Source organism: Pempheris klunzingeri, chromosome 18 (assembly GCF_042242105.1).
Source record: "Pempheris klunzingeri isolate RE-2024b chromosome 18, fPemKlu1.hap1, whole genome shotgun sequence".
NCBI lineage: Eukaryota > Metazoa > Chordata > Actinopteri > Acropomatiformes > Pempheridae > Pempheris > Pempheris klunzingeri.
In genome coordinates, this window is record NC_092029.1 from 6,324,708 (window position 1) to 6,338,699 (window position 13,992).

General features: G+C 39.7%; 1 protein-coding gene across 1 annotated transcript in view; it reads left to right on the plus strand.

Annotated features, from left to right (window-relative positions):
• The window catches only part of atad2b (ATPase family AAA domain containing 2B), a 66,854-nt gene extending 53,157 nt beyond the window's left edge, over positions 1–13,697 (plus strand). Inside the window, exons 27-28 of the mRNA XM_070849175.1 lie at positions 5,467–5,595; positions 10,272–13,697. Coding sequence (XP_070705276.1) covers positions 5,467–5,595; positions 10,272–10,313 — 171 coding nt within the window. The 3' untranslated portion in view covers positions 10,314–13,697. The remainder of the gene's footprint in view (positions 1–5,466; positions 5,596–10,271) is intronic.
• Positions 13,698–13,992: the final 295 nt, after the last annotated feature.

The following is a 13,992-nucleotide window of genomic DNA, read 5'->3' on the forward strand; positions in this document are numbered from 1 at the left end:
ATGTCCTACAATAATGTTAAAGCTAAAAGAGAAATTCTCTGCTTCATGGGAACTAGTTGTAGGAAGTACATGCAGTAATGATTCAGTGAGATTTGCATACATACGGCACATCTTGGCGTATGTTTGCAACAAATATTAAGTTAAGTATTAAATTTAATATAATTCCATTGATTTTCAACCATATCTTCCAATATTCCACGTTTTGTGTCGTCTCAGAGAGCTCTGGCTCAGTCAAGAGCTCTTGTTTGTAGCTTTTAAAACCCATTTAGATATTATTTGTGCCACTGGGCTATACAAATAACTTGGCTGGTCCTGTAGTTTACACCCTCTGGCCTCACGTCAGCCCAGGATGAAATTAATCGCAGTCACCAGTATAGCCTGACGGGTATTGGATTCTCAAGGATGATGCCGATATCCATATTTGGGAAATCGGATGACGATATATCAGCTAACTGAGTATTTTTTAACACATGATGTAAAAAACGATCTTGACACAGAGCCCTTTTGTTAATTTATTTACTTTTTTTGTGGGTCTTGCTCTACTCCCTTGTTCCCAATCAAGAACAGGCTAAATTTAAGGAGTGTGTAGAAAAGCCACTTGTTAAACCAGGATTGACTGTTCTACATCATGGCCTTGTCCTGATTTAATTTATACCATGTCTAAGAAGCTGGCCTCGAATCTCTAAGCTCTATATTGATTTTAACACAACTCCTTTATTGATCTTTGTCCTGAAGTGAGCATGGTAACAGTCTTATTTATTTATTTATTACTGTTGTTTTAATCTTACTTTTTTCCTGTGGTATTATGGTTTATTTGGTCTGACTGGGTCTCAGTTGCAGATGTGCTCTTATTGGCAAATGTAACCGTTTTCACAATACGACTGTCTGTGTCACTGAATAAGCCTGTTGACATCTAGACTTGGCGTGACATAGCGAAATAAATGGTGGTGGTAATTAACCTACAGCTTGAAAAAGCAATTTTAATATTCTAATAGGCCACATATTAAAATCACAAGTAAACAAGTAATACCATTCAGTGGATTAAGTTTATTGATATATTCAGTCATAAAGTTTAATGTAAATCTTCCTCAAAAGACCTCGCTGCATGATATTTTTTGCTCCTCTATACTGCCAGTAATGTAATTTGCCAGTGATTTGATGTAAGAAGCCAATCATTTTTAAGATGAGCTGGTAACCCCAGCAGGACTTTTACATGCTCATTTTATTTTAATGTCCTGAGACCATGGTAGTAATATTTGTCATGATTGTCCCTGACCCTTATAACACTATCTATATTTCATTACCTGTGTGACCGAGTGCCCTGTAAGCCACATTATGTGCCACTACAACTGGATTTTTTCCCCCAGCAAATCACTATCCATGAGTGCCACATCCACCCTCTGCCCTCACTAAAGGCATTCGTGGTTTTCTTTGTAATAAGCTAAACGGAATCATTTGTAATTAATTATTTTGCAAGTGTTGGAGATAAACGTTTAAGCAGGAAGACGATGCGAATTGTTCTCTTAGAGGCAAATATTGAAGGCTTAATAGTGTCCCTAGTGACAGTTGGGCTTCAAATCTTATTTTTCTCAGTACTCATAAAGGCTTTGAGTAATATAATATATACTTGCGCAAAATTTGGAGAAACCTGTATTCATACATTGCAGCCATATAATGATCCAATATGTGTCTAATTTTATGTTTAATTTTATATTTGTGTCAACATCACATTTCAATAACCAAAAGAAAACAGCCACATTTAAAGGGAACTTCACTGTTGTACACATTGTGTGTAATAAATCACAAAAACGATGGGAAAAAGAGCTATTTTCATTTTTGCCGCCGGGCCAGTGAAAATATAGAAGGAGCCAGTAAAACTGACCTTCAGGCCAAGTGGGCCAATGGGGAAATTTCATTAGTGCAGAACAAAACATTTATTTGCAGCCATCAACCTACTTAACCATCAACATTGATTACATAATAGCAACTTTATTTTTTTTCAAGACTGGGGTGAGTTCACTGTGACATTTCACTAATTGCATTTAAAGAGCAACTTAAACCCAAAGGAAAGTCATGTTTTTGCTCTGCGTGCCAGTTGTTGAGACTCCCACATTGTGGCAGTGGTATACAAGTGTACCTGGGGGGTGGGCAACTCGCTCTGCTTGCAAACAGTGATAAAGTCGACAGGTGACATTTATACATTCACAACTCACAGAATCCATGTAGACGGATGTAGCTGTTTCTTTACTTTGCCATAACAAGTCAAGGCACAGGCCCCCCTGGTGGTTTTATTGACTCCCAGTGAGCATATCTGCATGCCCGTGCACTCGGTTGATAGTATGACTAGAACTGACGTGTCCTCTCATCGGTTCATAGGTCAGGGGTTAATATCTCTGCATTAGACCAGTTGCATGAATCATTTCTGCTGCATTCCAATTACATTTTCTCACTGTTCATGAGAATTTACTGAGTGTTGTTTTGCATTAGCGTAGCATTTTGATTTAAATATTATAATTGCTTGGGCAGAATTCTGCACATTATCAGACATGACCATAAGCCCAGTATTAATTAGTCATTGTATTACAATAAATCCTGGAAGTTAACATATGCTAAAACTGTTTTTATGCTCAAATCCTCTTTTACAGGCAGAATCTTGGCAGTAATAGAACTCCATATACAATTATTCTGCTCTGTTCCCTAAAGCCAGAATCATCCCAAGCCCTCTTAGCTCCATCTGTGGTTTTAAGAAGCATGGGGACAGATAGAGATGTGAGTAAAGAAAGGGATGTGAGTAAAGATGGGGAGGGGAAGATGGAACAGGGAGTTTAGAGGGGGTGAGGTTAAATGGTCCATGTCAGTAGCAGTCTTTAACGCATGGGATTAGTGCCCCTTTGTGTGGAGTGAGCTCACTCAATCACTGAGCCCGTGTAAGACACACTCACACCATTTACCCCACACTGTCACACACACCCTGATCAAGCTGACAGAGGCTTGGAAGTATACTGCTGCAATCAGCTGGCTAACAGGAAGAGGAGAATAAATTGAGGGGATGAAGAGACGGGGAACAAGGGAGGAAAGACTCAAACAAGAAAATGAATTAAAGACAAATACATTGGAAGCAAAGGAGGAAAAGTGTTGTCTGGGGGAAAAAGGGGTTGAGGAGGACGCAGGAAAAGCCTCTATCAAACATTGAAGTAGGCAGGATGATGGGAAGGTGCTCTATAAAGGAAAGAGGGTGCGCTGTAAAATACTGTACTTAAAGCAAGAGATGGGAAACCATGAAAAACAGAAATAAATGCAGTGGCAGCTGGAAGAAAGGAAGGTCGGAGCAGTGTCTTGAAGAGAATTTCTCATTATCACACATATGTGAGATGGGTTATAATGGTTGTAATTAAAGTTTTTATGCTTGTGTTGTTAAAAGTGGCAACTCACCATGATGTACTCCATTTGGTCCTCTTTTATGAGTTCTCATGGCTGGGTTGAAACCTATGAAACCCAAGAACTTCCTTGATGTTAGACCAGAGTTACTGCATAAAAAGCACAAAAAGAATCCAATAAACTAAGCTCAATACAGAGCAGCTGACAGTACTTTTGAAGGCAGCTGTAATGATCATAATCACTTTGCATGACGTGAATATTCGAGTCATTCTTAGTGTGCTTAGCCTCTGTGTGCATACTTAATTTGTCAAGGGACCTATAGTTATTAGATTGGCGAGGTGGATGTTTTTATGTCAAAGGCATATTACCGGCGAATCCTCCAACACTGCTAGATTAAGTTATAGAAGTGTGAATATTTGAAAGGTATTATCTACTCAAAGTCATGTTTCCAGGCTATTGAGTTTACTATGATAAGCACCTACTGGAAGTCAAGCTGGGACAGTATGCAAAATGAAACTTGTTTTCAGTGACAGAACACGCAAGAGATTTGAAAGGTATTTTCTCCTCTCCTCACTGACTGTGTGTTAACTTAAACTAATCTCCTACAAAAAGAAATCTCCTATTGCAAAACCTTTAAAACACTTGTATAGAAAATGGCATCATAAAGCAGTGTAGAAAAATCTTTTTATTGCCTTAGGAGGAAAAAAAAAAAGCTATCAAGTGTCTACCCTGTCATTAGTCTATCTTACCACTGTTGTGCTCAGTGTGGGGTAGAATTGTTTTTACAGCGTCATAATGGGTTTCTGTGCCGCACCTAAAAAACAAGAAAATACTAATAATAATCTCCCCTGTCACCCGTTACTTTTGCTGATAACAAAGAGTAGATGGAAGAATAGTTATGCAACAGGAGCCAGAGTTTGTCTGGAACTATTGTCCATGGAGGCCGAGTCAATGATGTTTAGTAACAGTTTGCCAACCGAGTATAAAGCTAATACATTAAACATTTAAATGCTGGTGCGGACCCAGGTGACATCCTATCCCTAACATTTCCACCATCACAAATTCAAGAAATCATTCTGCTTGTTCATAACATTTCAGTTTAGAGCTTTTGGGGGAAACGGCTGAAATGCTAAGTCATGGAAGATCCCAAGGGCAGCTCATGTTTTAAATTCACTTTGGATGTCTTTACTTTTCAGCACAAACACCTCTGATGCAGTTACAGGAAAGTAAAGTATTGCTTTCAAGGTTAAATTTCTGGTCTTGAGTAAAGTCTGTCTTGGGATTAAAATTCTACTGAAGTTTGAGTTGATGTGAAGCCACCGTCTGTTACTTTAATCAAGACAACTGTCCCGTCATTTAAGCAGAAATCAACGTCAGATGGAGTACAGCGATTAATACAATGCTAACCTTTTTGCCTCTCTAATTTTTCTTTTGCTCACTGTAATTATCTCTCAGACGTCCGCTGATGAGAGCCTTTGTTTTATTAATCTTGACATTGTGTTTGCTTTGATGTGTTTAACACATGGTCAATGCCTCTCACGCACACACCATCTTATTTCTGTTGAGGTTTCTCTGTTTGCTTTGTGTCAGTGACGGTAGCTTCAATTATTGTGCCTTTACTGTCTCAGTCTGTGCATTCTGATGAGCTCTGTGTTTAAAATAGACACACATATATGCACACACACACTGACTCTGGCTTGGGTAAAATGTGAGGAACAGGTCAATTAAAAGGGCCTTTGACTGTCCAGAATGTTTTAATTAAAGTAGCAGTGAAATGTAAACTTGGTTCTAATTATGATTAGCCTTAATTAGCTGTCACTCTGATCTTAATTGCTTTTGAATACAGCTGACCTCCAAATGCTTCATCCATGCACCAACATCAGCGCTTAGCTAGTGTGTTATTCAGCACTGCATGCCTGTTTGTTTGTCATGATTGTTTGTCCATACACATGTTTATGGATATTAGAATGTATAATAATGTATAGTGTTTTTTTTTTTTTTTTTTTACAACGTCCTTATGAGTAAATAATAACATTTTATACACAATACTTAATTTGTAACTGAAATGTCACTTGAATTCCCCCTCAGGCTCTACTGGACATGGTGGTGAAGAAGAGTGAGGGCTACAGTGTGGAGCAGCTGGAGAGACTGTACTCCCTTCTCAGCCAGTGTATCTACCAGCACCGCAGAGAGTACGACAAGACCCAGCTACTGGAGGTCAGAAACATCACACTTACATGGGCTGGCCTGCCGCAAAGTGTTGTCCAGTTATCAGTAGATAATTAGTTATAGCAAAATAATATGATACCATAACATCACATGATTCAATTTTTTAGAAGAGCGGAACCAAAAGCTGATTGAATTAATTAGAAATAATTGTGCGATGGTTTAAAGTGCCTGGTTCCAGCTTCTCAAGGGTAAATATTTTCTGTTTTGTCTTAGTCTGTGATTGATGATTATATTCTATATATATATTATATTATATTCTATTATATAAAATTCAGATCAAGCCATTAAAATATATCAATGTGAGCTCTGGAAAATTGTAACGGGCATCTTTCGACATTCGAAGGCATGATGTAATCTAAAACATTAACTGATTAATCAAGAAAATAATCAGCAGATTCAATGAAAGTGAAAAGAGTGAAACGTTGCAGCTCTATGTGAGACATTCAGAGGTTCAATTTCAACGAGCGGTTGGACTTTTCACCACGCAACGGTTGCCCCAACACCTTGTTGCTAGCCAACCAGCGAGGAGGTTTAAGAGAGTATGTGAAAAAGGCAAATTCAGTGGTAAGTGAATGTGAAATATACACTCTATTGCAGCTGTCTAACAAGGGGCACCTTTAGTATGCAACACAAAAGCTGTTGTGAAAAGGCTTTATTGAGGCAAAGTAGCCTGGAGAAGATAACTGAAGATAAATATGTATTTTCTGGCTTCATCTTTTATTGAGTGCTGCAGACTTGACATGCAAGCAGAATATCTCGATCTCAAAGTGTATGGTAAAGTGTATGGGGGCAAATGATATATGAGAAGAAGTGTCAAATGTAGTGTCTTTTTGAAGAGGTAAGATATAGACTTCCACATGCGCGCTGAGGCAGGCTGGAACAGGCGGAGCGCCGTATTGGAGGTATTTTAGGACAGATGCACATCATGGAGGAGGATAAAATGATTCTTACTAAATAATTCTTACTAATACAATTAAACCTGTATGGTACAAGAAGTCAATATACATTTGCACTCCCAACTTTATATTTATTTGAATGTAATTAATTTCCTAAAAATAAATAGAAGTTTCTTATGATTGCAGCATAAAAGCTAATATTGTAGGGATGAAGGTCATGAACGGTAAAATTACTTTAAAGAACTCATTGAGCGAGTGTTTTTTTTCATTCAGTCCTGGTCTCTTTCAGAAAATACAAAAAACATGACAGTCTTTGCATACTGTGAGTAAAGGTTAATGAAAGGACCCTGAATATAAGTTAATCTTTTTTTTCTGCTTCCATTTTTAATCTCTTTTGACAACGTTCCATAGAGAAAAAGCTGCTGTATATTTTCCCAGAATCCCATCTGGTCATCTGCTGCTGCTGTAGGATGTCAGCGCAGACAGCGGGCCAAGAATGGCAGTGTCCTGGTGCTGGTAGCCAGAACTGGCTGTTAGGATGTCAGAGACAGAGAGAGAGAGAGAGGGGGAGGAAGAGGGAGAGAGCAGTCAGCCAGGTGGTGCCGCCTGTCGACTGTCTGGCTGGAGGAGGGGAGGGTGCACGTCTGGGTTCATTTCATACTGCCAGCCTAAATTGGTGTTTCCAGAGCAGAAATGTCAGCTCGTTTGGCACGTGTTTTGTTTGCCTGTGTTTCCAACACACATCTCGACTCCACAGCAGGTCATCTCCTTGTTCCTCTCTAGAGAATGCAAAAAACATGCACACATGCAGTACGCACGCGTGTGCTGGGTCGATGCTCAGTATGGCGGCTGGAGCCATTTTCCACTTAATGTTGCACTCTGTTGCAGCGCATGTTGTTTGTATCTATGTTATAGAGACGAGTGAAACGGAGCGTGGTCATACATTTGTCTTCTTTTAACTCCGCGTCCTCCTCTGGGCATGGCCTGTCTCAGTCTTCCAGAAGAGCTGACCTTTCAGCAGATGGAGTGGACTGCACCCTGCTTGCAGTTAAAGCCAGAGGGACCATCTCTGCTCTGTATACAATAACATGCCAACCGTGTTCCTATCTACAAATTGCCGTTCATTTTGCCCTAGGATTAAAGTTTCATTTTGCCCGCCGTGTCTCACACAGCAATTTAAGAGCCTTTGCCCTTTAACCCTAATCTGTGCGCTGTCTGTGTTATGCGTGCCACTGGTCGAGGTAGCTGATTAACATAAGGGTTGGCTATTTCCCTGCTTATCTGGGTGTTTGCTGCTGAAGATTTTGGCCTGCAGGTCATTTAATATACCTTTTTTTTGGGCTTACTTGTTTATCAAAAGAACAACAGGGGTGGTTTCAATTGATTCAAGATTGTTGAGAAAACATGTTGGATTTCAAGCTCCATTTAGTTATTTGGTCTTTTCCTGTGGATGATGTGACTTTATGACATGTAAAGCTATTTGGAGCATGTGTACTCTTGAAATTGTTGACAGCAAACACCCGGTTTTGGTGTCAGGCTCCTCTCAAGACATATTGTACCAATATTTTTCATAGACAAATTCATCATGAAACAGGCTGAGCAATCAGGTTCTCTTTTGACAGTAGCCTCTGTAGAACAGAATGCAATGGAGCCCAAGCTTTCACTCATGAGAATTTGTTGTCAGTAGCTTGTGAAACAACACCCTCATCAAGGCACAGCTCACAAAATTGTTCTCTTGACTCACTTTTTCTTCTGAGGGAAAAAAAACACACACAAGGCTGTTGTTTTTACTCTCCAAACCTACACACACTGCTTCCCCAGGGGTTGTAGAAAATTTGAAAGAGGAAATAAAAGAAATCAGTAACTGAGGTGGAAGTAGATGAGACAGGTTCAAAGCAAGTTGGTGCACCAAAGTAATTTATAACAGCGTTGTCATAAATGGGTTCAGCATCGCAAATTGATGACATTATTACAGTGTTTGGCATGCAGTGCTGGAGTTCTCCTCTAACACATAGCATTGATGGCCTAAATCTGCAAGTGTGCCATGTTGGTACCTATTTTAGTGATACAGGAACTAAACGCTCATGCTATGCCGGTCAACTTTCACAGTGAGACAGAGTGGGTTAGTTAGGTGCTGCTGTGTTTTTTGGGATGGCAAGGTGATAGACCTCCAGGCAGACAGACTCGAGATCACACAGGTGCGAAGCGTCAAGGTGACGAAGAGCTTATTTATGCGTTGTTATGTGGTTGTACAGTGAGACGTAGCAAACAGACAGGTGTTAAAAGCATAGATGTTTCTAAACACGGGCCACGCCAGGTGAGCTGGAGCTTTCAGGGAATTTTCTAAATGAGTGACTTTTTTGCTCAGTTGTGCATTAACTTCACTTTTTATACCATCATAGGTTTTTAGAGCTTGTTGATAGAAATGATGGCATGAATATATGCTTAATTTATGCTGTAAAAGCAGAGTGGGAAATTAGCACCAGCCAAATGCTGGTAAAATATGAGTGTGGCTGGAAGAGTTCAGACACAAAATAACAAGTTACTGTTGGGTGGCTTGTTAATTCAAACATTGATCTGTCTGTGACTGGTAGATGTTCACATTTTAAAAAGTTTATTTCCCACCCTGTGTAAAGAGAGTTGGAGGGGATGTTAAAATCACATGCAGAACACACATGTTAGTCCTGCAACCCACTCAAACCTATTCAGAATGACTTATGTTGGGTATATTTTCCATTATATCTAGACCATCAAATGAACAGCTGGCCACTCTGTTTCATTTAACAGAGGAATGCATGGACATGCCATTCAGGCTGAATTTTCAGTATAAACATTCAAGAGCATTTCTTTGCTGATTTTTGAAAAGAACGAGTACAATAACACAAGAAATACAAAAAAAAAAAGACTTAAATGCTGAGTTAGCAGGCTGTATTAAAACCTGATGATCTGTAGTGCTGCAAGTATCTGTGTCTGTAAAATATATCAAACAAAGTTCAAAAGCAAACCGTCACGCCTGAGAAGCTGAAACCAGTGAATTTATGACATTTAAAATTGCCTAACATTTAGTCTATTAATTACAAACTAATTGATTCACTTATCATTTTTAGCTTTAATGATCGTTGTAGCCTTGGCCACAGAAATAATTTAGAAGGCACCACGAAGAGTTTCTAGTGATTTACACTTACAGCACTCAGTTTGCAGAATCTACTAATAGTTTATAATTATACACAGCTAGTTGTGTAATAATTTTTCCACATTGGTGTGAGATGTCAGTGTTTTCATTGAAGGGGGATTGTCCCTCCCTGGAAAAGTTTCCCCCTCTTTAGAAGTATGAATTTTCTTTTCACTGTAAAGTTGTTAGTTTTTAACTTTTGCTGTAGATGTTGGAATTGGTATTTTGTAACGGCGTCTGTCGTACTGACTCAGCCATTCAGATGAGAGAACACACACAGTGTAACATCTTCAAGGCATTAATCATGGTCTATTGCAGGCTAACATCCATCTCTCTTCCTCCGGCTCTGTTCAGATTTAGTCAGTGTCAAACTCTGCTGTTTTCATGCTGAGAAAAATCGCCTGTCTCTTTCCAGCACAGCTTTGCTTCATTTTACATCATTTATCATGGTGAAAGCTGTTGTTTGCTGTGGGAAACTTCCAAGTAATATTGAAACTGTGGTACACAGACACTTCTTACACACAATCCGAGTTTGTTGTGTTGGTTGAGACTAAGCATTATGTGTCTGTATGTGTGTGTCTCTGTTTGTGCCGCAGGAGATGGAGGAGAGAATCCAGCATTTTGATACATTCCTGTGAGATGGAGAGAATATCTATCAGGTAGATCCTGAACAGCTTGGGACCACAAAGACACACACAAACTGAGTGAGAGAGAGTGAAGCAGCTTCTGAGTCCAGCCCTCAACACAAAAAAAAAAAAAAAAAAAACCCAGAGAAAATCCAGTGTCCCCCCCTCCCCACGTCTTGCTGGGAGGGAACACAACGAGGACTTGGTGGAGGACAGAGACATTCAATGGTGCTATCGTCTCAGGAACCTGGCCAGATCCAGACCCATTCTACACAACCAAACTCCTGGAGGTGTGTCAATCTCACACACATGCGCGCACGCACACACCAACGGTGACGGGCAACCCTGGTGCTACTCGGGTGCTAACTTTTATCCATGCTGCTCTTGGGATTACTTCTAATCCTGGATGACTAGCAAAACCAACAGATCGGGTGATGTCATATCGCAACCTGGCCGCTTCACTCCGGAGCAGACTGTGCATACACACTCTCTTCACACACACTCACACAGACACTGCCACTTGGGTATGCATGTATGTAACACACACCAGAAATGCGCGCACACTCTCACTCAGATCCTCACCAGCAGAAGTGTGAATGCAGAGTGCCGCTAGGAGATGAGGACAGATAATGTTCTGAATCAGTGAACTACTTGCTGAGCCCATCGTGCCCTCGAGTGGAAGCTTCATCATAGGCCTGTTGTCACCGTGCTATTATGCGGCTCATTTGTTCAGCCATTTTAGATACTTGATTAGTTCAATGTCTGAGCCACCGTCAAGGACACTCACCCAGAACAACAGTTTACAAAGAAGTTTTACCGTGAACGCAAACTCGTCGAGGTTAGCACAGCAGGACTAGAGCCAATTATGTCCTTTTCATGACAGCGGTCAGCAGGTGTGGAAAGCTGTTACTCCCCTCAGTGTTTGTCTCAGTTACTGTTGAACAAGCGTAGTGTCGGCTGCAGTTCGGCTGTACAACCAACTCCTTCGAAAACATTCGCTCACGGACCGCCTCTGGCGCTCACAGTCTTAGCAGATTGTCATGTCCTAAATCGTTAGTGGTAGCTGAGCTCCCTCCTCACTTCATTCACAGTCTGAATGTTTCCCCTTCCGCTCAAGCTGTGCCCGCCAGTTGATTTTTCTACCGACATCCCGGTTGAGGAACTGGAAGCATTACAAATTGGATTGCGTCTAGAGTTTGCACTGCCTAGCGTGTGCCTTAATAAAAACCTCATATGAAACTCTGATATATTAAGCAGGATTTTTTTATTTACTTCTTGTGACAATGAACAGGCTCCGAGTTGGGGTGGGACCTAACCACTGAGGTCACGTGACCTTAAAGCAAAATCTCTCAATATGCCATTAGGTAATTTAAAAACATATCTTGGTTATACATCTCCAACCTTGGCCAAAAAAAAGTCATTGGTGTTGTAATTTGAAAATCTGAGGAACACGAAGAGAGTTTTAGATTTTAATACCTCCCCTCTGTGGCTGTGTCGGTGTCTGGCCAGATCAGTGTCAAGCACTTGAATTGTGGTTAGAAGGGGTTGACAACACCAGCTTTTCTTCAGTTTTTCATATGCAAAAAAATAATGATGTGAGTCAAATGATTTATCGTGCCAAGTGTTATCCCACTCCCTCAAAAAGGTGCTGACGTAACGGTGCCTGTTCACAGGACTTCTGTTTCAACTATGAAAATGTTTTATTAGATGGTCATAACAACTTATGTATTATGTGTATTTGATAATTATTTTTTACGTTTTTTTATAAAAGGCTTTGCTTGAGTTGAGATTGATCTTGCATGGGTTATGAATCCATAATGAACAAGGCCATACTAGGCAGTGCCCGTCACTAAGGTGTATAAAGCATTACATGTTTGTTTTTTTTATTTTGGTTTTTTGCTCTCCTTTTAAATGTGTGTACCGACTTTGTGGATTTATTCCATTCTGTTTTTCTCAACACCAGAGAAGAGAAGCTGGATTCTCATCTGTGGCCAACAAAGTATATGTTTTCAGACTGCAGTAAATGAAGATATTTACTGAAGCTTTATAAAGTTTTAATGACATGTTCATGGTTTGGGACATGTCATATTTTGAGCTGATGTAGACTGGAGAAGGCCCCCTCTTTCTCTCAAAGCACTCTTGTCCAATCCTCAAACCCCTCTTGGTGCAACTCTGACCCCAGCTCACCTCTGCCTTTTCTCAAATTTTAGGTGACAAAGCAAAGACCATATGCAAACTGGCTATGACAGGTTAGCACTTGGACTACTGCAGAGAGAAAAACCAACGCTACCTCAGCTTAATTTATTTTAAAGCGAAAACTGTTTACTGGGTACAAAAGCAGTATTTTTCTCCCCCTGAAATACTGTTGCAACATCTACAGTACCACCTAAGGTACCAGATCAGTGCAACCACAGCTGCTGCAGTAATCCAAGAGTTGTTTATTTCTCTCCGATTGTTATGTATGTTTGCATTTGAGCCAGATGATGATTGCATAAATTTTAAGGATGATTCATGGACTGTATATTTTGTGCTTTAGTTTCAGGTTCTGGTCATTGCTACTGTAGACAGACACTGAGGAGATAATCCTAGATCTGCTCCTCTTTCATGTTATCACCTATTGCTATAGAGAGCATTTCTCTGCCTCTACACATCCATCGCCTTTTTGTTTTTTTTCAAATTCAGCTGTTTTTGCAGATTTTCATCTCATGATTCTGATTATTTATTATTAAAAATGTTTTACACCTAATATTCAGTAAATTGTCTTTTTGTACGTTTGAAATTTAACAAATCGGGAAGCATCACGCATCTGTTTTAACAATTTTTGCTGAATTTCGTAGCATATGTGTAGCAGGTTTATTTGGCGTGTACGGGGGAATAAAGGGTTTACAGGTCTCTCAGGTTCAACACGCAACAACATGCCCTTTCAACTTTTCTATTTATTTCATTGTTCTGGTGTTTGCTTTGTTAAAGTGGTTACAGACTGTGGCATACTGGAAGAGACTAGCATTAGGACGGAAGTGGTAAGAAAACGTCTAGTACATCCCTGGAAAAGAAACAGGACCAGATTAACGTTCTTTTAATGTTGTTCACTTTGCCTCCACTTTCTGCCAAAAGAGTTATTTTTTATGAATTTAATAACACATATGAAAATAAAATATGGGTAGTTAAATGTCATACATTGTGATCTTCCTTTCGTATTATAAATTGTAGCCAGTTTGGACTAACAACCAATTTTTGTCTGGTAGTTGAGACTACGTAGTCCAGTATGCAGAAGGAAAGGGTTTGTTCTATCCTCAATTACTTTGTTCCTCCCCGTTTGTCACAGTTGATTTAGTCGAGACTTTCCATAGCTTTGTCAATTCTGTTCGTGTATTTAACACACCTGTTCGCAATTGTTACTTTAGTGTAAGTTATATTTGAAATGAAACATTTACTGTATTTCTCAAATAAACTGCTGTGATATACTTGAATAAAGGTTCAAACTGTACATTTCTAGTGTTGATTGTTCTTACTGGAAAATCAGACAAATGGGAAATCCACACCTGTAGTTCCAGAAAACCTGTTGAAAAGCAGGGTGCGTTGTTTTGAAAGTAAATTTGTGAGGACATTCAGTTGAATCTCCTTTTTCAAATATCACACCACCATGGTATTTTTAAATGTGAAAATCTATGTACACCCGTGTTCTGTGGTA